This window comes from Labeo rohita, chromosome 1 (genome assembly GCF_022985175.1).
Source record: "Labeo rohita strain BAU-BD-2019 chromosome 1, IGBB_LRoh.1.0, whole genome shotgun sequence".
Classification (NCBI taxonomy): Eukaryota; Metazoa; Chordata; class Actinopteri; order Cypriniformes; family Cyprinidae; genus Labeo; species Labeo rohita.
In genome coordinates, this window is record NC_066869.1 from 41,002,318 (window position 1) to 41,027,715 (window position 25,398).

Below are 25,398 nucleotides of genomic sequence, written 5' to 3' on the forward strand. Positions count from 1 at the left end.
CTTTTTAATTACTTCATAAGATGAATATAACCATTAGAGATGACTATCTTTATTTAATATTATATAATATAAAATCATGTAATATCTAAAAATTTTTAGCAAAATTTCAAGTAAGCATTTTATTGTCCCTACCACGCTGAAATGTGAATGTCTGAAAAATAACAATGCAATGTACAACTTTATGACTTTGTACATCAATAATGGTTGTTGTTATGGCATTGCAAGCTTAAGCTTGTTTTTGTATTCATAGATTTACATCAGAGACTGCATCATCATCTTAAAGTTCTCAAATTTAACTGATATTTTCCTCTTTTTCTTATGGACACTACCAGTCAAATGTTTTTGAACAGTAAGTTTTGCATATATTTGATCCAAACTACAGCAAAAGCAGTAATGTTGTGAAAAGCCTTTACTATTTAACAGAACTGTTTCTATTTGAATAGATTTTAAAATGGAAATTGATCAAAGCTAAATCTTTAAGCATCATGATCCTTCAGAAATCATTCTAATATGCTGATTTGCTGTTCAAGAAACATTATTATTTTTATTATTATTATAATATATATATATATATATATATATAAATATAAAATTAACATTTTATTTAGCAAGGATGCTTTAAATTGATCAAAAATGATGAGAAAGACATTTATAATGCTACGAAAGTTTTCTATTTCAAATAAATGTTGTTCTTCTGAACTTTTTATTCATCAAAGAAACCTAAAAAAAAATACTCATTTATTTTCAACGATAATAATAATAAATGTTTTTTAGAGCAGCAAATCAGAGTATTAGAATGATTTCTTAAGGATCATGTGACTGTTGAAAATTCATAATCATAATGATGCTGAAAATTCAGCTTTGAAATCACAGGAATAAGTTACATTTTCAAATATATTCAAATAGAAAGCAGTTATTTTAAATAGTACAAATATTTAAAAATGTGACTGTTTTTGCTGTATTTTGGATCAAATAAATGCAGGCTCAGTGAGCAGAAGAGACTTCTTTAAAAAACTTAAAAAAATCTTACTGTTCAAAAACTTTTGACTGGTAGTGTATATTTATATTACAAAAATTGTATAGCATAAAAGTATTATTACTAAGATCTGGAGACAAAAGTTTTAATGAATTTCTTAAATGGTTGTTTCACATCTCAGAATTTAGGCATTTAAGATTAAAATGAAAATTTCAAAGGAATCCCCCCAAAACTCATAAATGCAAATACTTCAAGCAATACTGCTTTAGTATAAGTTTAGAAATAATTTTATTTTGTCCATCACATATGTAAATACACAGAAATTATGAATGGATAGATACATATGTATTTAACTAAGAATAACGGTCAACTGCAAAGCTGTTGGGTGCTTCATACCTTCAGTACTTTCACTTCCAAATTTCCACCCATCATCTGAAATGATTTAAGACAGGAAAGAGAGATACAGGCAGGAATGAATGATCGGTAAAGAGTTCTGCAAATGCGCTGAACTCTCTCATACATCTACTCACATTAACACCAGCTGGCAGCTTTGATAACTGTAAAAGTTTATGACTAGACAGATGATGGTGATGATGACGAAGATGATGATGATGATGAATACACCCTACAGCACAAGTAATTGAAGCTGATTGTGAAAAGAGAACGATAACTGGTTCTCCTCTATAAGCAGAGAATGTCTATTCATTTATTCATTCATTGGATTTCGCCAAACAAATCACACCAAATTAAACATCAGTCTCAGAGAATAAACATATAAAATATCGCATTTACAAATTACATAATGTGGTTAATTATATTCAGTAGTACAACGAGCGCTCCAAATCTTTGAGTTGGATACTGATTATCTGCAGTTCTACATTTAAAAAAATACTGGGGCTAAATTTAAGATTTATGCATTTAAATTGCATATAACATTTCCATCCATTTGGATTACACAGTGTTAACATAAACTATTAATCTTACTGTAATGCATATTTGTGACCCTGGACCACAAAACCAGTCATGGGGGTACATTTTTTTTTTGAAATTGAGATTTATACATCATCTAAAAGCTGAAAAAATAAGCTTTCCATTGATGTATGTTTTGTTAGGATAGGAATATTTGGCCGAGATACAACTATCTGATAATCTGAAATCTGAGGGTGCAAAAAAAAAAAAAAAAAAAAAATTACCTTTAAATTTGTCCAAATGAAGTTCTTAGCAATGCATATTACTAATCAAAAATGTTTTGATACATTTATGTTAGGAATTTTACAAAATATCTTAATGAAACATGATCTTTACTTAATATCCTAATGATTTTTGGCATAAAAGAAAAATTAATAATTTTGACCCATACAATGTATTGTTGGTTATTGCTACAAATATACCCGTGCTACTTAAGACTGGTTTTGTGGTCCAGGATCACATTTGTCAGTCATACATAAATGAACGAAACAGGTTAGATTTCTGCATTAAAAAAAATAATAAAAAATTGCATAGCTATTATTAAATATTTGCACTTTTTGTATAACCATTTTTAAAATGCACTTACTCAAATTCAGTTGACCTAAGTATGGAAATGGTTTAAATATAAAAGGAATATTCAGCAATATTCAAAATGGGATTGATTGATAAATATATAACCCTTATATAAATTCATATATATTAATTAATTCATCAAAAAAGTTAATTAAATGTAAAATTATTTATTAATTATTTATTATTATTTATTGTTTATATCATTTTTGAAGTTTTAGTAATTTTGTTGTGTTTTTTAAGTCTATATAATTGTTACATTTTTATTTAAATTTTAGTCTCAGGTACTTTAGTATATTAAGTTAAATGAAAATGAGAAAAAGCTAGCTGAAAGAAATATGCTTTTTATATTTTATTTCTGTTAACGTTTAAGTAGTTGTTTTAGTTAACTATAAAAACCCTCATATGCATCACATTAACTTTAGTATTTTACCTTTATAATCCAAAAGGACAGAAATTTTAATATGCAACTCAAAAACAATTCTTAAATTCCAGTCCTAAATATTTTTTGCTGAGAATAGACGTCTGAAGACTATGTCTACAAGTCTATTCAATAAATGATATGATATACTCAGAATGAAAATGCTCAAGTAACAATCAGAAAGGACCAGCGTTCAGACAAAGCAAATATGGAGCTTTGTTTCCTCCTCCTTTTAAAGTTATTGTGCAACACAAGGCTTATGATATCATGATCTTTAAAGCACAGTACCAGGATCTTGATTCATGAATTATTTCATATTTGCACCAAAGGTCCTTTCCTGAGTCTGTAGACATTCCCCGTAGACGTTCGCCTGCTCATCCGATGTTGTGTCTCCTTGCTCTTCATATTAAATAGTCCATCCTTTTCATATTAAAAATGACTAAGATCTACAGTACATCAAGTCTCTATGTACTGCTTTGGAGAGTGCATGCAGAATATTGCACTACTTTCCCATAACAAACTACTGCTTGGAAAGCCCTGCTACTCAGACTTCGGCGGATATAAAGATGCAGCGCCACAGCGCAGCTGCGGTCAAGCTCCCACGTTATCATTCGGGAGTGCCTTTGGAGCAATAAATAAGGGTCTGTTCCCAGAAAAAGAACAATCCTGGCATGGCAAAGGAATCAAATGGAGACCGGGCAGATGAGGATCTTGTCCTCCAGCATTACGCTGACCACCAGGAACACAAAGTAGAGCAGGAACATGAGGAAACCCAGCAGCTTGCTCATCCTCCACTTGCACACAGCGATGGAGATAATGACGAAGAGAAGCATGAGGAAGAGCAGAACGATGGCGCAGAACAGGCCATTGCTGCTGACGGCCACTGGAGTCAGTTCGTTCAGGAGTGAAAAGAGCAGCCATGGAAAAGGCAGGCTGGGGACAGAAAGCAGAAGTATTAAAAGGCTGTTGTACAGTACAGTAAGTAGTCAGTTACATGATGATTATTGTGTTAATGATGAAGATCTCTCACCCCACAGTGATGTCAAATATGTTGGAGCCGACTGAGCTGGAGACGGCCATGTCGCCGAGACCCTTCCGGGCGACAATAACACTGGTGATGAGATCAGGAATGGAGGTACCAGCTGCTAGAATAGTCAAACCCATGATCTCCTCTGTGATTCCAATAGTCTCACCAACCTGTGGGAGAAATTTGTATTGGGTGTTTAATGTACATAAAAATGAATCCCAGCTTACACTAAAAATCTGTTTGAAAATCTTACATTGATTTATGATTTTACTCTAGTAGCACTACAGGTAACTAGTGATTTTGCTGTTGTGGTGGGAACTGTGGTTTCCGTATTATATCTTTGTGAGGTAAGGTAAGATCACATTGCTTAGGCCAGATCACATCTGTACTTTGTGGAAAATGTAATCCCACAGAGCACTGCCACACTTCGTGAAAAACCCACCTGAGATGCCACAGAGATGGATGAAGATAAAGAAAATAAATCTTAAAAAATTCAGTGTATATTTTATGCTTTTTTGTTATTCATATTTTAAAGTAGCTTTTATTTTTAAGTAGTTTCAATTTTAATTTAAATTTTAGTTTTAGTACTTCTGTTAGGTGCTTTTGGCATTTTTATTCTTTTTTTTTTTTTTTTTGTTATATGTGGAAGAACACTCCATATTTTTTGAAAATAGGCTCATTTTCCAACTCCCCTAGAGTTAAACAGTTGAGTTTTACAGTTTTCTAATCCATTCAGCCGATCTCCGGGTCTGGCGGTATCACTTTTAGCATAGCTTATCATAGATCATTGAATCTGATTAGACCGTTAGCATCTCGCTCAAAAATGACCAAAGAGTTTCGATATTTTTCCTATTTAAAACTTGACTCTTCGTAGTTACATTGTGTACAAAGATGGACAAAAAATGTACAGTTGCGATTTTCTAGGTCGATGTGGCTAGGAACTATACTCTCATTTCGACATAATAATCTAGGAACTTTGCTGCCCTACCATGTTGCAGCAGGCGCAATGATATTACGCAGTTTAACTCTAGGGGAGTTGGACAATGAGCCTATTTTCAAAAAAAGTGTTCCTTTAAGTTTTTCTTTTTTAGTTTTTCTTTTTTATTATTATTATTAATTCAACTTTGATGAACAAAATAACATTTTAAAAGTGCTTTTAGTTTTAGGTAACAATAACAACACTGAAAAACTGTTTACTGAAAAATGGTAAACCTAACAATGGTAACACCTAAAATAACTGGTTTTGTTCAAGTATATTCAAAATATATAACTGTACCAACTTACATATCAATTTATACCAACAACACTCATACCAATCAAATTCATTTTAAATCAGTTTATACCAATAAAACTTTAATTTTTAAATCAATTTATACCCACAAAACTTAAATCTGGGTCAAATCAGGTAGAAATAGACCTTTAAGGTTATAATTGCAGGGTAAAATATTAGAGAGTGTTATAAATCCCCACAATTTTTGAAATGGTAAAATGATAAGAGTATATACACTCCCAGTCAAAAGTTTTGAACAGTAAGATTTTGAATGTTTTTTAAAGAAGTCAAGCCTGCATTTATTTGATCCAAAATACAGCAAAAACAGTACATATTTGAAATTTTTTACCATTTAAAGTATAATTTATTCCTGATTTCAAAGCTGAATTTTTAGCATCATTACTACAGTCACATGATCCTTCAGAAATCATTCAATATTCTGATTTGCTGCTCAAAAAACATTTATTATTATTATTATTGTTGTTGTTGTTGGAAACAGCTGAGTAGAATTTTCTCAGGTTTCTTTGATGAATACAAAGTTCAGAAGAACAGCATTTATCTGAAATAGAAATCTTTGTAACATTATAAATGTCTCTATTATCACTTTTGATCTATTAAAGCATCCTTGCTAAATAATATAATTAATTTAATTACAAAAGCTTTTCGTTTCAAATAAATGCTAATCTTTGGATCTTTCTATTCATCAAAGAATCCTGAAAAAAAAATACTTAACTTTAAACAGTACTTTTAAATAATGATGATAATAATAATAATAATAATAATAAATGTTTCTTGAACAAATCAGCATATTAGAATGATTTCTGAAGGATCATGTGACTGAAGACTGAAGTAATGATGCTGAAAATTTAGCTTTGATCACAAGAATGAATTACATTTTAAAATATATATTTAAATAGAAAGATTTTATTTTAAATAGTACAAATATTTTACAATATTACAGCTTTTGCTGTATTTTGAATCAAATAAATGCAGGCTTGGTGAGCGGAAGAGTCTTTAAAAACCGCTTAAAATCTTTTGACTGGTAGTGTAAATGCAATCATACACTATTAATAGGGTTATGGCAAAGTACCATGGCAGTACCTTATTGCGAGGACCTCACATCCATCTCATCGTTCTTTGCATCTTATTATTGATAAAACCCATTAAAAATGATTCAAACTACAGTAGGTCCAGCACAACCCTAAAAGTCCAAGGTCAAATGTATTTTTTTCAATGGTTCTCAACCTTTTTTACTCAGCGGCCCCCTCATTGTCCAGTACAATATTTAAAAGCCTCACTCCATAGATATTTTTAGCATTTCTCCTATAATCATGTTTCAAACCTTTTTATTAACAGAAACTGAGAGTACAGATTTATTACAGTACAGATTTATTACGTTAAGTAACCACAATTGATTTAGTTGTTTCTTGGTAGAGCACAACTGCAACAGCTGATTCTAGTCTCGCTGTAAAACCCTAAAACATCTGACAGCAATGAGTTTAAATGAGTTTCTACAGAGGGGGCTAAAGCAGAGCTAATGAACAGTTGCCTCTAAGGGAAACGACAAGAATAGCTTATTGGCTTTAGGATTTGGCTGGTTTTTAATGTGTGGCTCTGAGTTACAGATTTACAGCAGTGTTATAAGGACCTTCACCTCACTTTGCAGATAACACTCCTCATTCTCTCGCAGTTCATACAGTATGCCAGAGCATTACTAACAGCAATATGAAAACACAGGTAAAAGAAACAGAAAAGGATGTGTGAAACTGTTGTTGGTGAAGTTGAGGTACCTGATGAGCCCACCATACCATCAGGTATGAGAAAACAGCAATCCAAGAGATCGATCCCAGAAATGTGAGCGGAAAGAACTTTTTTGACGTCTGTGGAACACGAGAGGACAGAAGGACAAATAAGGAAGGGACATGATGCTATTTAAATATTTAAAAAACAGCAGTATGTTTCAACAGCTCGAAAATGTGGTTTAGAAGACACTTTATATTTAGATATATTATCTACAGTGGCATGCGAAAGTTTGGGAACCCCTTGCACAATCTCTGAAAATGTGACTAATTTTAACAAAATAAGGAAGATCATACAAAATGTTAGTGTTATTTTTTTATTTAGTACTGTCCTGAGTAAAATATTTTACATGAAAGATGTATACATATAGTCCACAAGACAAAAAAAATAGCTGAAATGATTAAAAAAAAAAAAAAAAAAACCTTCAAAAGTTTGGGAACCCTTGGTTTTTAATACTGTGTATTGTTACCTGGATGATCTACAACTGTTTTTTTTTTGTTTAGTGATGGTTGTTCATGAGTCCATTGTTTGTTCTGAACAGTTAAACTAAGCACTGTTCTTCAGAAAAATCCTCCATGACTTGCAGATTGTTTCTTCGGTTTTTCAGCATCTTTTGCATATTTGAACCCTTTCCAGGAGTGATGAATGATTTTGACATCCATGTTTTCACACTGAGGACAACTGAGAGACTCAAACACAGCTATTAAGAAAGGTTCAAACATTTACTGATGCTCCAGAAGGAAACACGTTGCATTAAGAGCAAGGGAATGAAAACTTTTGAACAGGATGAAGATGTCAAAATTTTTCTTATTTTGTAGAAATATCTTTTTTTTTTCCATTTAGTACTGCTCTACAGAAGCAACAGAAGATACTTTCCTGGAAGACAAATTAAGTACAATTTACATTGATCTTCAAATTCAAAAAGTTTTCACCCCCCTTAATGCATTGTGTTTCCTTCTGGAGCATCAGTGAATGTTTGAACTGTTTTAATAGTCCCTCAGTTGAGTCCCTGAATTGTCCTCAGTGTAAAAAAAATGGATCTCGAATTTATACCGTCACTACTGGAAAGGGTTCAGATATACAAAAGATACTGGAAAACTGAAGAATCTGCAGAACCTGGAGGATTTTTCTGAAGAACAGTGCTCAGTTTAACTGTTCAGAACAAACAAGGGACTCATGAACAACCATCATGAAACAAAAAACGTCATAGATCATCCAGGTAACCACACACAGTATTAAAAACCAAGGGTTCCCAAACTTTTGAGGGGGATTATTTTAACAATTTCAGTCTTTTGGACTATATGTAAACATCTTTTATGTAAAATATCTTATTCAATACAAAATAATTCATTTTGTACAATCTCTCTTAAAGTTATTCACATTTTCACAGATTCTGCAAGAGGTTCCCAAACTTTCACATGCCACTGTATTTATTACTGACACTATCAGATGAAAACAAAACTTGAAATGACCTGAGCTGGATGAAGAAACTAACATTTTCTTGTTAGCGGCTTTATAGCTGAATCACATTCATTAATTTTACATTAAATGGAACGTACTTCTCTGCGGACATCTGGCAGCGACAGCCACAATGGAAAGACGATGGGAAAGATGAAGAGGTATGTTGCCTGCTTCCTCGGTGTGTCTGGCCATGCCAAGCTCAGAGGCTGGTCCTCATCTTCCTCCTCCTCACCCTTTAAAATTAGAACCACAAAAACATGATGTCAGTCAACTGCCTGTGATAGTTAAATAAAAAAGTCTAATATATTTGCATATATCAAGATGATCTTGACATCACCTCAGCTCCAACACTACCATTCATGGGCGGAGTGACTTCTACCTCCACATTGCTACTGTTGGGAAGATTCTTGTCGACTAGAAAATGAAACAACAGAAATCTGAATTTAATTACTTTCAAATGATATTTCAATATTATAATATACAAATCCCCAGAAACCCTTGCTTATGATAGAAGTAAATATTAAGTGTTGATGTGGCTGTAGGCTATGGAAAAAAATGTCACTGCCGTTACTGTGTATTGCAAATTTCCAAAGAAGAAAGTTTGTCTTTATAATCTTCTTTTTAGAGGTTCCTCATCAGAAAATGACGAAGACTGATCTTACTAAATTACTTTACTTTTCCTATACTTTTGCAAACAAAGTTGCCACTTTTTAGTGGATAAAAATTCCAGCCCTACTGTGATTATGCTGATTTTACTCAAAAATATGTCACATTTACATAAGGAATGCTGTTACACAAGTTACTAAAACTTACCAACACCATTTGCCTCATCTTGTCCCTTTTTTCTTGCAATCTTGTGTAGAATCGATGCCTTCTCCTTGAACTTCCCTACAATATGTCACATATTTTATTAGACTTAAAATGTTTTAAATGCAAGTCAATCTTGATGTATTTGTAAATTTGGAGTGTTTGTATTTGCACCAGTGTTGCCAAGTCTGTGTTTTTCCGCAGAATTAGTCTACTTTAAAACTGTTGCTGCGGGTTGTTTTTCATGTTTGCAGGTTAAAGCGGCCTCAAAAATGTGGTATTTAGCCTCTGGAATGCGAATTTTACCAGGGGAACCCTACCAAAAACACGTGTATTTTACCCCCTGGAATGCTGAAATGCTAGTTTTGAGTAGCAATTGGGCAGGTTTTGTTGTGAAAACCTGGCAACCCTGATTTGCATATTACCTTCACTGAGAGGATCCAGTGTGTGAATCATTAGCTGGAAGATGCTGTTTCTCATGAGGGTGTTATGGAGGGAGGCGGAGCTTCCTCCTCTCTGGAGGCGGGGTTTAGCCTATAGGGGAAAAAAGAAGAAATGCCTTCAGATATCTGAATATACTGTTATTGTATGTATGTTAGGCTGATAGGGTCCTGATGATGATGCTTACTGAGAGTTTATTTTCATCATCTGCTGCACTGACAACCTAGAGAAAAAAAAGAGACAGAAATTCTGTGAAAATTCCTGAAATAAAATAAAGTTTGGAATATGCTCTAAACAACCCCATACTTTAAAACACAACTTCTAAAAGGCATTTTCAGAGAAGCCCAACAAGTACAGGAAATGATAAATGATTATTCATATATAAGCAGCATATATATTTTTGTTTTCACAGAAACGGCACACTTGATTTCAAAAGCATAAATCAGTCATCTAATTCCAATGATTTTGAGTTTCACCTAGTGGTTAGAAAACATCCACCTTATTTTTCAATGCGCAAATAAGCTCTTTTCTGGTAATGGGTGAGACTTCCGGTTCATAAGCCGTTGTAGGGAAATAACAAGAAGAATAATGAAATGCAGTAAATGGTGAAACTGTTTGCACTACAAACCACTGTGTTCATAATTAAGATAATACATTAAAATAATATGGTAAGACACACCAGTTTGCAATATCAAGCAGCAAAATGAGCTGTTTTGTACAGCTAAAAACAGCTGGAAGTGGATGAGACCCGAAGCCAGACCCATAAAAAAAATAAGGTGGATAGGCTGCAAGTTTTCAACCAATTAAGAGAATTGTTTTATTACCACTGAAGTGCCTGTTTATTTTATGTTTTGAAATAAATCTCTTATGGTTACCAGGACTGCAATTATTTCATCACAAATACAGTAATAATGTATGCGTTGTGTGTGTGTGTGTGTGTGTTTGCAGATACACACAATACTATACAAAATGGTAAGAGATATACCACAGCATAAGCATAAAATGCAGTTTAAATTGAGAGATTTTTAGCCAAAATCACCATGGGGTGTGGTAAATATTTATACTTTTGCATTAACAAAGATTTGACTCCCTTTAGTTCCTATAAATACAAGAAATAGTAAGAAAGAATGGGAATGCCAGTTTAACAAAGAGGACATTCAAGGCCAGCTTTAAAAAGATCGGATCAGTCTATGCCTAACATGCAGGTAACCAAGAACATGTTAAGCTGTTACACAGCACAGCTAAAAACAGCTAAAACCTACTGTTGTTCTGTTCTTCTGCTTCTCAATGCCTCTAAATAGCACTTCTTGAGTACTGAATATGAAGACCAATCACAGAGTTTTGATCCATCTTTCGAAAACCATCAATAAATGTTTCTAAGAAACCACAGAAACGAAAAGATAAAAATCAATCCTTACAAAATCCGCCCTCAAATCTCATTCAAATGTCTTTACTCACTACATAGTATCTTTTGTATGATCGCTGTATGCAAGATGTTAAAAAAATGTTCAACAAAAAGCTACTGCACTGCATTTAACTGCATATCCATTAAATAACCAGTAAATCGACCATATCATTCTAAACTAAAACTAATGTAAAATGGTTATGATTTGAAACCATCATTAATTTTTCATCTGACATTACATATACAGTATATATGTAAATATAATTTATATATTTAAATTATTATTCACATGTAAAATACATTTTTAGAGTAAAAAAATCCTGAAGTGTAATTCATTTTTAGAGGAAGGTGCATAAAATTTGATTTGAATCAATTATTGTCCAATATCATTTGAATTATTATTTAATATCTACATTTTAGAATGAAACAACACAAGTCAAATTTTAGGGAACTATTTCGCAAAAGCGGATAACATTTTGCGAGTTCAAATTGTTTATAGCTCTGCTCCTAAATAGTTCAAATAAGCTCTTTCCAGTGAGGTGCCAGCACCATCAGTGTCCTCATGAGAAAACTGGTTGGCTCAGCAGAGACACACGAGCAGCCTTAATTAAGCCTAATCAGCCCAGTAGCGCATAGAGGGCTTAAGCACGTTTCCTTCCTGATTAGCGGGCACTGCCATTTGCTCTCCGTTCACGTTCCTCCCTGCCCAGCTTTGGTCTTTCTGCAGGTGGAAGATAAGCTCTGGCCTATGGCCAGCGATGCCTGTGGAAGCAGAGCTGAGCTCTGTGTGCTCAACGAGCTTTAAAGCAGAGGTCAGCCAACCGGAGACCAGCTCGCTGAAGTTGTCTGATATTAACGAACGTCCTGCTGCTAGGCCAACAATCTTAAACGTCTGAGTTAAGGCCCTCGCACTAAGAATGAAAACATTAGCCTCCAGACAAATGGATGATAACCTTCTAATTACCATTAATTAAAATAGGATGGATTCTGATTGCTTGTTGTCAATGTTTTTATCATTCAGAATCTAAAAAAACTGTCATTACTGTTATACTTTGTTACTGTTACAGTACTGTTCTCTATTAATTTCTGTTAAACTTTTTAGTTAGAGAAATTACAAAGATGAAAAAATGATGTTTCACTCAGAAACTGCCAGTAAATTTCACAACTAATTACAAAGAAATAAACATGAAATTTTCAAGTAGCAAGACTGAAATAGAACTTTCTTTTAAAACATTCTCCAATTATCTTTGTTTATTTACAAAAATGAAATATTATATTAAAGCAATAAGCCCCAAGAAGCCATGGTTTACAGTGAATTTATATAAATTCACTGTAAACAGCGGCTTCAAAGGGCTTACTGCTTTTATAAAATGGTTATTCCATATACGTAGTAAGGTTTCACAAAATAAAACGGAGCAAATAAAGTGTAATGATATTAATAAAAACAGTATTCTTCTGCCAAACAATGTAGTTCCTCTGAAACGGTTGTGGTTGCAACAAAGTAGTTGCTGAGCAACACAAAATGTAAACAAAGTGGTATGTTTGTAGAGTCATTTAGAATGCGGCTTAACCAATCAGAATCAAGGACTGGAACTATCCGTTTTATAATTTACTACCATTGGTGTTTTAGTACAAATGCAACTATACTTGCACGTTTCAGAAATCATTACATGGCAATCATGTGAACATACTTCAAAAACATAACTTTAAGCACCAAACGGTCAAAATTCTGACTCCATGAGACCTAAGACAAGACCCAAAACCTTAAAACCAGACTTCCAACTAAATCCTGCATCAAGATCAATTACTAATGTTTCAAGTTTCAACCAAGCTAAAAGAACTGAGATGAATAGTGGTTTCAAACAATGCAATGCCTTTTGTACTGCATTTCTTTGACAACATAGCACAGGTATTCCAGGGACTGTCCCGTTCTGAGCATCCCATTCATCACATCTTTTCGCACACTTTTTGAATCAATCACCTGATCCAATACTGATGGGCTGATGGCAACACACCACTCTGGCTAATGACTAGTTGATGCAAAAGGTAGCAGACGTGAAAAAAACAGTCCATTTTAAACTTTTCAGAGCCCTACAGAAAATATACGGTCACTAGTAAAACATCTACCATAATATAATGAAATATTAGCTATGTACAGTATATGCAGCATACAGAATAGCTTACTCGAGGGCACACTGGTGATTTGAACATGGAACTGATCATTTCATTTTTCATAAACTGAAGCCAAAAGACCCAGAAAAAGATCAGCTGCAAGATTAGTGACCTTGTTTTGGCCTTCAGCTGTCTGGACTCTTTGCATTAAAAAAAAAATTCTTACAGATGTTTCACGAGGTATGCACACACTACCCAACAGCTTAAATTCTAACCTGTCGCCATTATGTGAAAATGCTAGAAAATAAACAACTGACCTTGTGAAACCTTACATTTAAAACTTTATGCATGACTAAAAATTGATTGTGGAGAAAAAAGAACAGAAATGTTTTCCAGCATTGCAAAGCCAGAGCATACTTAATCTTACATAACTTTGTCATCGGATTTGACATGTACTTTTTCAACACAGATGCTAAAAAGGAAGTCAGGGGGATCAAGGGCAGTCTTTCTAGAGAGCAGCTAATGCACTTTGCCGAGTATATTCACCTTAATTTTCCCGTAAGAGCAGGCTTGGCTATTTGTACATTTTTTGGGTCTGGCTTCCGGTGTCATTCACTTCCAGCAATTTTGAGCTGTACAAAACAGCTTGTTTTGCTGCTTGATATTGCAAACTAGTGTGTCGTACCATGTAATTTTAATGCATTATCTTAATTATGAACAGTGGTTTGTAGTACAAGCAGTTTTACCGTTTACTGGACTTTGGACTTTGTTATTTTTCTCACCAGATGTCTTACACATTAACAGTAAACTGGTCACTTTCATGTAGAAAAATAAGGTAGATAGGAACTTCCACATTGTGAAATTACTTTTTTTAAGCAGTGATGCAAAAGTCACAATTTCAGCTTTGACATTTATACTTTTCTTTCACTTTCAATTAACTCCTTTCAATTAACATTTACAAAGTAACACACTAAACTTAACCGTAAGCAGCAAGCTCAATCAGTCTACTGTATATCAATCAGTATAACATTAGATAATTTGACTGCCTGTTACATCACAAAAGCATCAGAGCATATAAGACGGAACAAAGTTCCTCTTAGTCTCCTGGCCAGATGCCTTAACTAATGAAGATAATTCAGTATGATGTAACAAAGGCTGAGATGCTGAATCACCTTTGTTTTAAATGAATCCAACTGAACATCAAGCTCAGTTTTGCAACAACTGTATTTGCACACCATCTGTGCAAAACAGACAGACAGTTTAAAAAAACTCCTAAATCCTGTGGACTTCGTTCCAGGTTTAATCATATGGGTCATCTGGGAACTTGAATCGCCTCTACAGTGTCTCTAAGCAAGGGTCCTGTAGTTAACTAGAGAAGGCAGGCGAGCACACTAAAGAGGCTTAAGGTGACAGGTAACCAATTTTAGAGACAGAGGCATTTAAGGATTCGCAAATTAACTTAAACAACACATGATGCCAGGTTCTCACACTCTCCCCTCTTTTTTAAATATCGTTTCTGAATGAAGGTTTAAATACCTGACCCCGGACCACAAAACCAATGATAAGGGTCTGAAAGCATCCGAAAGCTGAATAAATAAGTTTCCATTGATTCCATTAATGTTAGGACAATCGCCTTTAAAATTGTCCAAATCAAGTTCTTACCAATGCATATAACTAATCAAAAATTAACTTTTGACATATTTACAGTAGGAAACTGACAAAATATCTTCATGGAACATGATCCTAATGATTTTTGGCATAAAAGAAAAATCAATCATTTTGACCCATACAATGTATTTTTGGCTATTGTTACAAATATACCTCTGCTACATAAGACTGGTTTTGTGGTCCAGGGTCACATATTATCTAACTATAGAGTCTACAAGGGCACAGAATACTATCCAGTACTGCAAAATAATTTTCATAATTCAATAACCTTTGATAGGTGTTTTTTATAATAATCACTCAGATACATCATACACTGTAAAAAAAAAAAAAAAAATTGTTGAGACAGCTTAAAATAATCTGTTACCCTGCTGCCTTAAAATTTTAAGTTCAGTCAACTCAAATATGTTTAGTCAACTTGAAATGTTAAGTTGTACTAAGTAACAACTTAGATATTTGTGTTTGTTAAACTTAACAGATGGGTAAGTAACCCAACTGCCTTAAAATTTTAAGTTGAATCAACTCAAATATCTAAGTTGTCACTTAGTATAATTTAACATTTCAAGCTGAATAAACTTTTTTTGAGTTGACTGAACTTAAAATTTTAAGGCAGCCAGGTAACAAATTATTTTAAGTTGACTCAACAAATTGTTTTTTTACAGTGTAATACAGAAGAAAAGATCAGTTGCTACTTCCTTTATATCGCAACTTTAAGTACACTTTGCTATGTAACTTATCTTCCAAGTACTTCTTCCAGCAATCAGGCTGGATTTTCTTCAGGTTCTTCATATTTTCTTCAGAAAATGTAAAAACCTACAGTAGTTTATAATATTAAAAGTGCTCAAAATTAATTTACTTTTACTTATTTACTAGTTTTACACCTAAAAAAGTAAATAACAGATTTTTAAAATGATGTACATTATTATAAGAGAAAAAACACCATAGAGAAGCTTTATGTTAAGGACCAATTCTCACTATTAACTAGTATGTGTACTACTAATAAATTTGCTGTTTATTAGTGCTTATAAAACATGCCTTATTCTTAAAACCATATTTTAGATCCCATAATCCTACCCCATCCTACTAATCCTACTACATTACTAACTATTAATAAGCAGCAAATTAGAAGTTAATAGAGGCAAAAGTCTTATGTAACAGAGAATTGGACCTTAAAATAAAATATGACTGGATTTATGAACAGCTGCTTAATCATTTAAAATTCACATCCAAATTTGCTGCCAATTTTGTATGAAAATCATTTCTTTGTTTCAAAATATCCATAGTAAGCAGCAATGTGTAATTCATAATTCAAAAATGTCTCCCAGGAAACTGTCTATCGTAGTACAGGTAGTAAAAAAGGGTCGCTGTAATGTTCGATATTCCCTCAAAAGTCTTCTTCAGAAGGCAGATCACTCCCCCTAAGCGCTAAGAGTCTTTTTACTTTGGTTGGCGTCACCTCTTCTAAGCAGTTGATTTGGGATTACAAAGGATTTCAGGTGAGGAGTCATAAACCACAAGCAGAAATGCAGTTATCCACCACGTTTCTGAGCTCTATACATCAAACACTAACTGACACAAAGGTCTTCCCGCTAAAACAAATCTGACAACGTGATTCAAAAACCTGAAGTGTTTCTCACAATACTCCATATCTGACCACAGTTTAAAAAAGAACAGGACACCTGTCTATACTTAGAGGTACTAAAAGGATCACATCTTATTGGATTAGTCCGAGCTTCAGCTAAAGGAGCAAAGAGCACATGTACCAACCGCCCTACACCATACACTATTCATTTTAATTTTAGAAGTCTTAAACGCCCCAAACGCCTCTAAACCAAAGACATTTTTCATTCCGATCCAGAAAAGTGCTCTATAATGTCTTCTTCTACACCTGTCTGCGTTAAAAGGATATCTAGTTGTGTTAAATCAATTCTGAATGAAACGTGTGACATTTATGGTACTGAGGTGACAATCCTACATTCAAAAAGCAATCTAGCAGCAAAGAGCAATCTAAGACTAATGAAATGTGGGTTTATATAGATAACATGCTACAAATGGTTCTCAAAAGTAATGTACATGCCCCTGGTGCATCACTAAGAAGCCTATCAAAACATCAAGTTCAGCTGATTCACCTGTGTTCCATATGTGGGACAAACTGCATCTGCAAACAACAAATCCGACTCCAGCTGTTTGAACGAAACACAGCAGGTTGAAGAGGTTTTACTGGCTTCATATGGGCCTCTTGAACTATCAATAATACATATTACCGCTAAACTGACTTTCAGATTCAAGTTAATTTAACATATAGTCATATCACCTCCAGCAATGGGTCAATATACAGTGGCCCCACAAAAGACACTTTTGGGCATTACTGCATTAGTGGCTTCTGCAAATGATTATTGTTATTATTTAACAATTAATTATTAAATTATTGTTATTATTTTGGCTTTTATTAATGTCTGACAACCAGAAAGTGTCTAAATAATACTTAATTACTTTATTTCTGAATGCTATATATTGTTGTAGAATTTTAAACCGAAATTGTTTTTGAAATGTTTTGAATGAATAGTGTGTCTCTTTGTTTTGATATTTTGTATATTTTTTGTTGATTATCTAATGCGATGACATTCATACATGTGGCTAATTTGTCAAAAATATATTTTGGGGGCCACTGTAAGTTCTTATCAAACTTATCAAACAAAAACAAAATGAGAAAAAAAGAAAATCAAGAGCTTTTGGAAATATAAAAGTCAGCTGCATGTACTGTAAATTTGTGTTTCTTGTGCCTGTCAGATTTATGCATATTAATAACGCTTTGAAATTGAACCCAGTTGTTGCTTTATGTGTTTGTCCTATAACAGACACACACACACACACACACACAAACATTAAGATTTTTGCACTTCCTAATCAGTATTTTTATATTGTTTCCCAGTAAAAATATGCAAACATTTCTAAAACAAGATTGCAAAACTATTAATATATCTTGAATCTTAGTTTATTGCTCTTACCCTCCTGAGAAATTTGTTTTAAACATAAATGTAATAAAATTTAGTATAACAATATATCTTATCCTTTTCAATAATTTATAAATATTATGCAGTTTTGCTTTCAAACTAAATTTATTCATTTAGAAATAAATATTTGGCAACACTTTACAATAAGGTGTCATTTGTCAACATTAGTTAATGTATTAACTAACATGAACAATACATTTATTACACTATTTATTAATCTTTGTTGATGTTAGTTAATAAAAATACAGTCGTTCATTGTTTGTTCATGTTAGTTTACAGTGCATTAAATACTAATGCAGTTAATGTAATTAAATAATGTTAACTAAAGAACCTTATTATAAAGTGTTACCAAATACTTTACTGGGAAACAAGACAAAATACTGGTTAAGACTTAGAAATGGACAATTTAAACATAAAAGCTAATTGTGCCAGGAAAAGACAAAAATAGATATATATGCCTCTTGAGATGTCTGGCTGATAAAACACAGGTTTTAGCAAAAAGGAAAGTAAAAGCTTTTAACAACTTTTATAACTCCTTATTGCCTCATCTCCTGTCTCCTTCTGCTGTCTATACAGCAGGGGTTCTGGTCTTACTCAGCTGATTGTGTAGTCAAAGCAGTGTTGTCTGCTCTGTCCAGGTGACACCTGATATAATGCCTAATCCGGCTCAAAGAGGTGATAAAACTGTCTGGGTTCTTTTCATTGGGAACATTGATTCTCAGCCAACAGTCAGGTTCCGCTCCCACTGCTTCCCGCTGTTGCAATCAGCTCCCTTGTTCTGTTATAAGTGCTCAAAATCCGTAGAAATGTCCAAAATGCATCATAAAAACCAGTGAACGTTGGCTGCTCACTACATTCACATGGCAAAAACGTTGTCACGTTCTAAGTCATCAGAGCATGAGCACAAATGCAAATGCGCTTTATTTTCAGTCCTCTCAGTCTGTTTTGACGCATTCCTGCTCACATATTGGAATATTAGTTGTTAAAGCATAATTTTCTTTTGAATGCCATTATGAATGCACATAATGTATTGCGTTTCCCTGAGAAACTTTGCGTTCTCTTGAAAAGCAATGAAAAGCACCTTCCATACTATTTCTATCAAAAAAAAAAAAAACAATTGCAAACACAAAAAAATATTTTGGTAACACTTTACAATAAGGTGTCATTTGATAACTTTAGTTAATGTATTAACTAACATGAATGAACAATGAACAATACATTTATTACACTATTATTAACACTATTATTAATCTGTTTGTAAATGTATTAATTTGTTAATTGTTAATGTTAGTTAATAAAAACACTCGTTCATTGTCTGTCCATGTTAGTTCACAGTGCATTAACTAATGTTAACAAACACAACTTGATTTTAATAATGCATTACTAAATGTTAAAATTAACATTAACTAAGATTAATAAATGCTGTAGAAGCATTGTTCATTCTTAGTTCATATTAACTAATGTAGTTAACTAATGTTAACTAAAGAACCTGTTGTAAAGTGTTACCAATATTTTATTGGGTGAAAGCAAAAGCCCCTCACTGTCCAACACAATATTTTAAGTGCCAAATATTAGTTAATAATATACTATAAAATAACAATATTAACAGATCTATAACTACACTATATCTATCTATCTATATTAATTATAAAAATAGTGATAACAGAAACTGGGAGTGTCGTGTTGATTTCATTTTACATATTCATTTTTTGTTTTTTTAGAATTTTAAATATTAAAATTAAAATTAAAATTAAAATTAATTATTATTTAATAGTAAAAATTACTCATATATTAATAATAATATTGATTATATTATATTATATTATATTATATTATTATTTTATATTATATTATATTATATTATTATTTTATTATATGTGACCCTGGAAAACAAAACCAGTCGTAAATAGGATGGGTATATTTGTAGCAATAGCCACACTCTTTTATGCCAAAAATCATTAGGTTATTAAGAAAAGATCATGTTCAATGAGGACATTTTATACATTTCCTACTGTAAATATGTCAAAACTTAATTTTTGATTAGTAATATGCATTGCTAAGAACTTCATTTGGACAACTTTAAAGGCGATTTTCTCAATATTTAGATTTTTTTGCAACCTCAGATTTTTCTAACAAACCATACATCAATGGAAAGCTTATTTATTCAGCTTTCATATGATGTATACATCTCAATTTTGAAAAATTTACCGTTATGACTGGTTTTGTGGTCCAAGGTCACATATTGTAAAAGTAATCCTGTGTCATCATTGAAAATTTGCTGAGGGCTCCCTAGTGGGCCACGGCACCATTGTTGAGAACCACTCTGATATACTGATTCCTAACAGGAGTGGAAGGAGACTTGAAGGAGAACCACCTGTGACCTGGGAAGCAGATAATTCACCTGTATATAATCTGACTCACCTTAGGAGGAGCTTCAATGTCGTCCACTTGATTCCTAAGCAATGTAGTCTTGATTATATTCTCTACAGTCACGTTATACTTCATAAAAGTGACGTAGCTAGCGTAACAGAGTAGCAGTCCAACGCTCTCAACATAGGTGATATAGTTATCCAGGAAGAAGACGATGAGCATAATTAGTCCAATGATATAAAAGGTGACATCTCTAAACAGAGGCCACCAGGTGAGGTTGAGAATCTCACGTGAAAAGAGAGCGCACATCCCGATCACAAACAAGATGTTGAAGACAGCAGAACCCACGATGGTCCCGATGCCAACATTGCTGTGTGAGATGAACACACCGATCACAGAAGTGAAGAGCTCGGGAGCGGAGCCTCCAGCGGCCATGAAGGTGGCGCCCGCCACATCATCTGAGATTTCGAGTTTTTCTGTGATTACAGTGAGAGCGGGGACGAAAAACTCGTCGCAGACGATAGCGAGGGCGATGAACATGTACATCATGCCGAACATATGCAGCACGACTGCACCTTGCCTCCTCTCCTCCAGTGTGAACAGATCCTCAGGGTAATCTCCCTGGCTGTGCTCACCGGACGAGGCCATAGCGATGGGTGAATCTGCCGAAATGTTGTGCTCTTCGTTGGAAGATAGGACAGTTCTGTGTGGCACTGGCTCTGCAAGTCCCTCATGGTTGGTGAGAGAGGTGAGTGGCGTCCATCTTGGGAATGAGCCCAAAGTGAAAGTAAAGGCACTCCAAGACAGGAACAACGTGAGGACGGAGATGCTCAGGATAAAACCAAAAATCCGTGAAGGACGTAGTTTCCTCCTGACATGCTGTACTCGGTGACGCTTCAGAGGGGTGCGATTTGACCCCAGTTTGATGCTGTGGAACGTGGGATCCATGTTTGACGGGCAGTTTGGGGGGTCCGGTGGTATGAAATCTATGGAGTGCCGGACATGGTTACACGCCCGCTCTACTTAAACCTGACAGGAACAATGTACTCCCCGATTCCTCGCAGGGTCCAGAGTCTCTAATGGCTTCCTCATAATAGTCTCTGAAACACAATGTATCACAAGAGTGAAAATAGTTTAGATTTCTCTGGATTACAATATATTTGACTGTAAAAATTCTTATTTACCTTATAATTCTGAATCAAAAATGACTGACTAGCATGAGTGTTCATTTTATTTATGCTACTTCCATTAAGTAGGGTTAACATAACAGATGCTTTCCTCAGCCAATCAGGTAGCTGGCTGTCAGTCACCTATTAACTTCCAGAGTGTGTCTTTACAGTGGTGAAGAAGGACAGTGTTGCTCAGACTGATCCCACACCTGCTCCATATGACTGTTGATTGTTGATTTAAAGCAGCACAGCTGACTTCTGCTTAATGTTAGCATTAAAGAGATCCCAAAATAAAAATACACTACCAGTCAAATGTTTCTGAACAGTAAGATTTGTAATGTTTTTTAAAGTCTCTTCTGCTCATCAAGCCTGCATTTATTTGATCCAAAATACAGTAAATAACTGCTTTTTAAATATATATTAAACTGTAATTTATCCCTGTGATCAAAGCTACATTTTCAGCATCATTCAATCTTCAGTGTCACATGATCCTTCAGAAATCATTCCAATATGCTGATTTGCTGTTCAAGAAACATCTTTTATTATTATCAATATTCAAAACAGTTGAGTAAATTTTTTAGGATCCTTTGATGAATAGAAAGTTCCAAAGATCTGCATTTATCTGAAATAAAAAGCTTTTGTAACATTATATACTATACCATTCTAAAGCTTGGAGTCAGTATATATATATATATATATATATATATATATATATATATATATATTGGGGGGGTTGATTATAGAAATTCATACTTTTATTTAGCAAGGATGCTTTAAATTGATCAAAAGTGATGATAAAGACATTCATAATGTTACAAAAGATTTCTATTTGGTGTTCTTCTAAAGTTTCTATGCATCAAAGAAACCTGAACAAAATTATACTCAGCTGTTTTCAACACGATAATAATAAAAAATGTTTTTTGAGAAGCAAATCAGAATTTAGAATGATTTCTAAAGGATTGTGTGACTGGAGTAATGATGCTAAAAATTCAGCTTTGAAATCACAGGAATAAATTACATTTTAAAACATATTCAAATAGAAAACTATTTTAAATAGTAAAAATATTTGACAATTTTACTGTTTTTGCTGTACTTTGGATCAAATAAATGCAGGCTTGGTGAGCAGAAGAGAATTCTTTAAAAAACATAAAAAATCTTACTGTTCAAAACTTTTGACTGGTAGTGTACTTTTATCATTTATTCACCATCATGTTATTCCAAATCTTTCCAATTTCAAATGCAAAAACAAACAAACAAAAATGCATTTTCAAAGAGTTTTGGTAACCAAAAAAAGATTTTTGGGTGAAACATAATTAAATGTTATACACGTCTATATAAATGCATTTTACAGATAATAATAATAATGATTATTATTATTGTCTATGATTAAAGCAAACAGAATAACATATTTTTATACAGTCATTGTGCCGAGTTCTATCTAGCAGAACTTATCATTTAAGCAAACACTCTCAGCCATTTTGACTACAGGTTCCCAAAACAATGACGGAAAGGTTAAGGGCAATGACAGATGCTGTGGTTTTGGTATGGTTTACACATCACAAGCTCTCTTTTCCAGTATAATAGTGCCGCTGAGCTGTAGGTATAATTGGTGTGACAACTGGACTATGTTACCAAAGCTACAAAGAAGCTTAACTCTTCCTGTCTCATTTCCTTATCTACTGTAACTTCTAATAATATATGGCTTGTGCAGATTTGGTGATAGACCATCTTAACCTTAACAGAGTTTCACAATTCATATAGAATCTGGGATGTTGCTTTCCACACAGTAAGGCTGATGATACACAGGCAACTTTATGAGCAATGTTGCCATTAATGGGCAACCAGGTGAGACACAGGGCCCATGACCAATCTAAAATATCCAGATAGAAATTTGTTACCCATTCTCAATGGGAAAGCACCCAAGCAACATTGCTTAAAAAAAGTTGCATTATGTATCATCAGCCTAAGATGTTATGACATGCTGATGACTTCCATATTATGGAAAAATATCTTCTTATAGAATAGAACATAGAATATCTTCTTTTGTGTTCAGAAGAAAGAAACTTGTACAGGTTTGGAAAGAGTTCATGGTGAGCAAATGATGACAGAATTTTTATTTTTAGGTAAACTATCCCTTTGAAATGACATACGTTGGTGTAAATACATAGTCAGAATGATTCTGTCATATCTGTCTTGAATAAAACAAATTAATTTAGATGTGTCCATATCAACGCATTTTTATTGTGCATAAACTATCCAACAGAAAAATGTACAAATGTACACCATCACTTTAAATTACTCTAATACTGTATGTAAAATCATATTAGACGCTACACAACACGTATGTGTTTTTAAGGCCTTTGGGTTACCACGTGAGTCTTAAAATAGAATCTCACCACATATGATTGCCAATCCACAACAGTCTAAATATGACAGCGAGTTACAGCTAACATTGCCAATATTAGGGCTCCGTAGTGTACAATAACCCAGTATCTAAATATAAACACTGCAACTCTAAAGAGAGCCACTTTTATTCTGATCTGGCATGTATAGGTTATAAGAGGACATGGGCTCATGTGTCTAAACCAATAAATAACCACTGTAATCTGACAGACAGCTCCTGATGAACTCACACAATGCATACATAACAGTAATAATACAGTAATAATTAATAATAGTTAGTAATAATAATTCATTCACACATTTATTATTATTATTATTATTATTATTAAATAATCAAATTAAGCAATTCTTCCACCAAAATAATATAATTCTGTAAAAAATCTGAGTTATGGCAAGCAAGGTGTGCGTACTGTAAACTGGCTATTATACAGCTTCAACATGGCTCATCCAATCAAAATTTACAGTCAAACCTGTTTTAAAATATTTTAACCTTGCCTGTATTCATGGTGTTTGTATGTATATTTAATTCTATTCATATAATTTATTGCATAGACCTTAAATACATAGAAACATTTTTTCCTGAATTGAAACCAAAACTGCTTTTTTATATACAGTATATTTACATTTTTAAACTCGTAGCTGCTTCCTCTTATGAGTCCATCTGTCAAGTTAAGGATTTAATCGGATCTATAGGCCACTGTTATCCTGATTTACACAGTCTTTACTTTCACCCCGTCACACTGTATATTTCAGCACACTGTATCTAAATATACTTATTATCAATGATCATATGTGCATGATAGGAACATTTAAAAATCAGTAAACAGTTGAATGCACATGTACAGTAAAAGAACACCATTTGTATCGGTCACCTTGATTTTAAGACATATTTATAGTAGTTGAATGGGATGAACAATCATCCTATCCAATTTCATGTTAATGTAAAAGAATCACCTTATGTCTTTATTTGTATTTTTGCATTGTCACTTAAGCTGGGTTTATAGATCTTTTACACTTACATGAATAACTCATCATCAAAAAAAAAACAATAAAAAATAGAAACACAGGAAAACACACAAATGCCAGAATACCACTATTGAATATATAAATTTACCTTCGCATCTGGTAGTTTACTGTGGATGGTGAATCCTCCAGATGAATACCACAGACTTATGGACACCAAGCACTTGCTGTTTCACTGTCATGGATCAAGAATGCTGCTACTGCTGCCACAGGTTAAAGGGGAGGTCTGATCTTTCCTCCCTCCCTCATCTCACTCTTTCCTTCCTTGCCCCATCCTTACCCATTTGTTCTGTCCTTGACAAGTTGGGTACAGTACATAACCTGCAATGGTGTAAAGAACACGTAACATGTCATTGCATTTTTTTTTTTTTTTTGTAAAAATGTATGAATGCATGGGGGATCCTATAACTGGTCACACAAGTTTTAAACAGTGTTACTGACCTTTTTGTCTAGTTTGATGTTTAAATTATTGAAAGTAGAAATATTAAAGTTATA

At 33.5% G+C, this 25,398-nt stretch overlaps 1 protein-coding gene across 1 annotated transcript; it reads right to left on the reverse strand.

Moving 5' to 3' along the window:
• Positions 1–1,257: 1,257 nt before the first annotated feature.
• Positions 1,258–25,127, reverse strand: slc24a2 (solute carrier family 24 member 2). Its single transcript, XM_051121116.1, has 10 exons — positions 24,995–25,127; positions 20,360–21,408; positions 9,930–9,965; positions 9,727–9,835; positions 9,308–9,382; positions 8,832–8,908; positions 8,593–8,727; positions 7,024–7,113; positions 3,967–4,133; positions 1,258–3,869 (listed from the first exon to the last, which is right to left on the reverse strand). Exons 2-10 carry the CDS (start codon positions 21,254–21,256, stop codon positions 3,620–3,622), a joined length of 1,836 nt encoding a protein of 611 aa, XP_050977073.1. The 5' UTR covers positions 21,257–21,408; positions 24,995–25,127; the 3' UTR covers positions 1,258–3,619.
• Between the last annotated feature and the right edge of the window lie 271 nt (positions 25,128–25,398).

What these genes read in the sequence shown, in the direction of transcription:
- slc24a2 (XM_051121116.1), bottom strand. Translation starts at nt 21,256, where the DNA reads ATGGATCCCACGTTCCACAGCATCAAACTGGGGTCAAATCGCACCCCT. An exon ending in ACTGGATCCTCTCAGTGAAG is followed by an intron (nt 9,383 to 9,726) that starts GTAATATGCAAA and finishes GACATATTGTAG; the next exon opens with GGAAGTTCAAGGAGAAGGCA. An exon ending in AGATGAGGCAAATGGTGTTG is followed by an intron (nt 8,909 to 9,307) that starts GTAAGTTTTAGT and finishes TTCATTTTCTAG; the next exon opens with TCGACAAGAATCTTCCCAAC.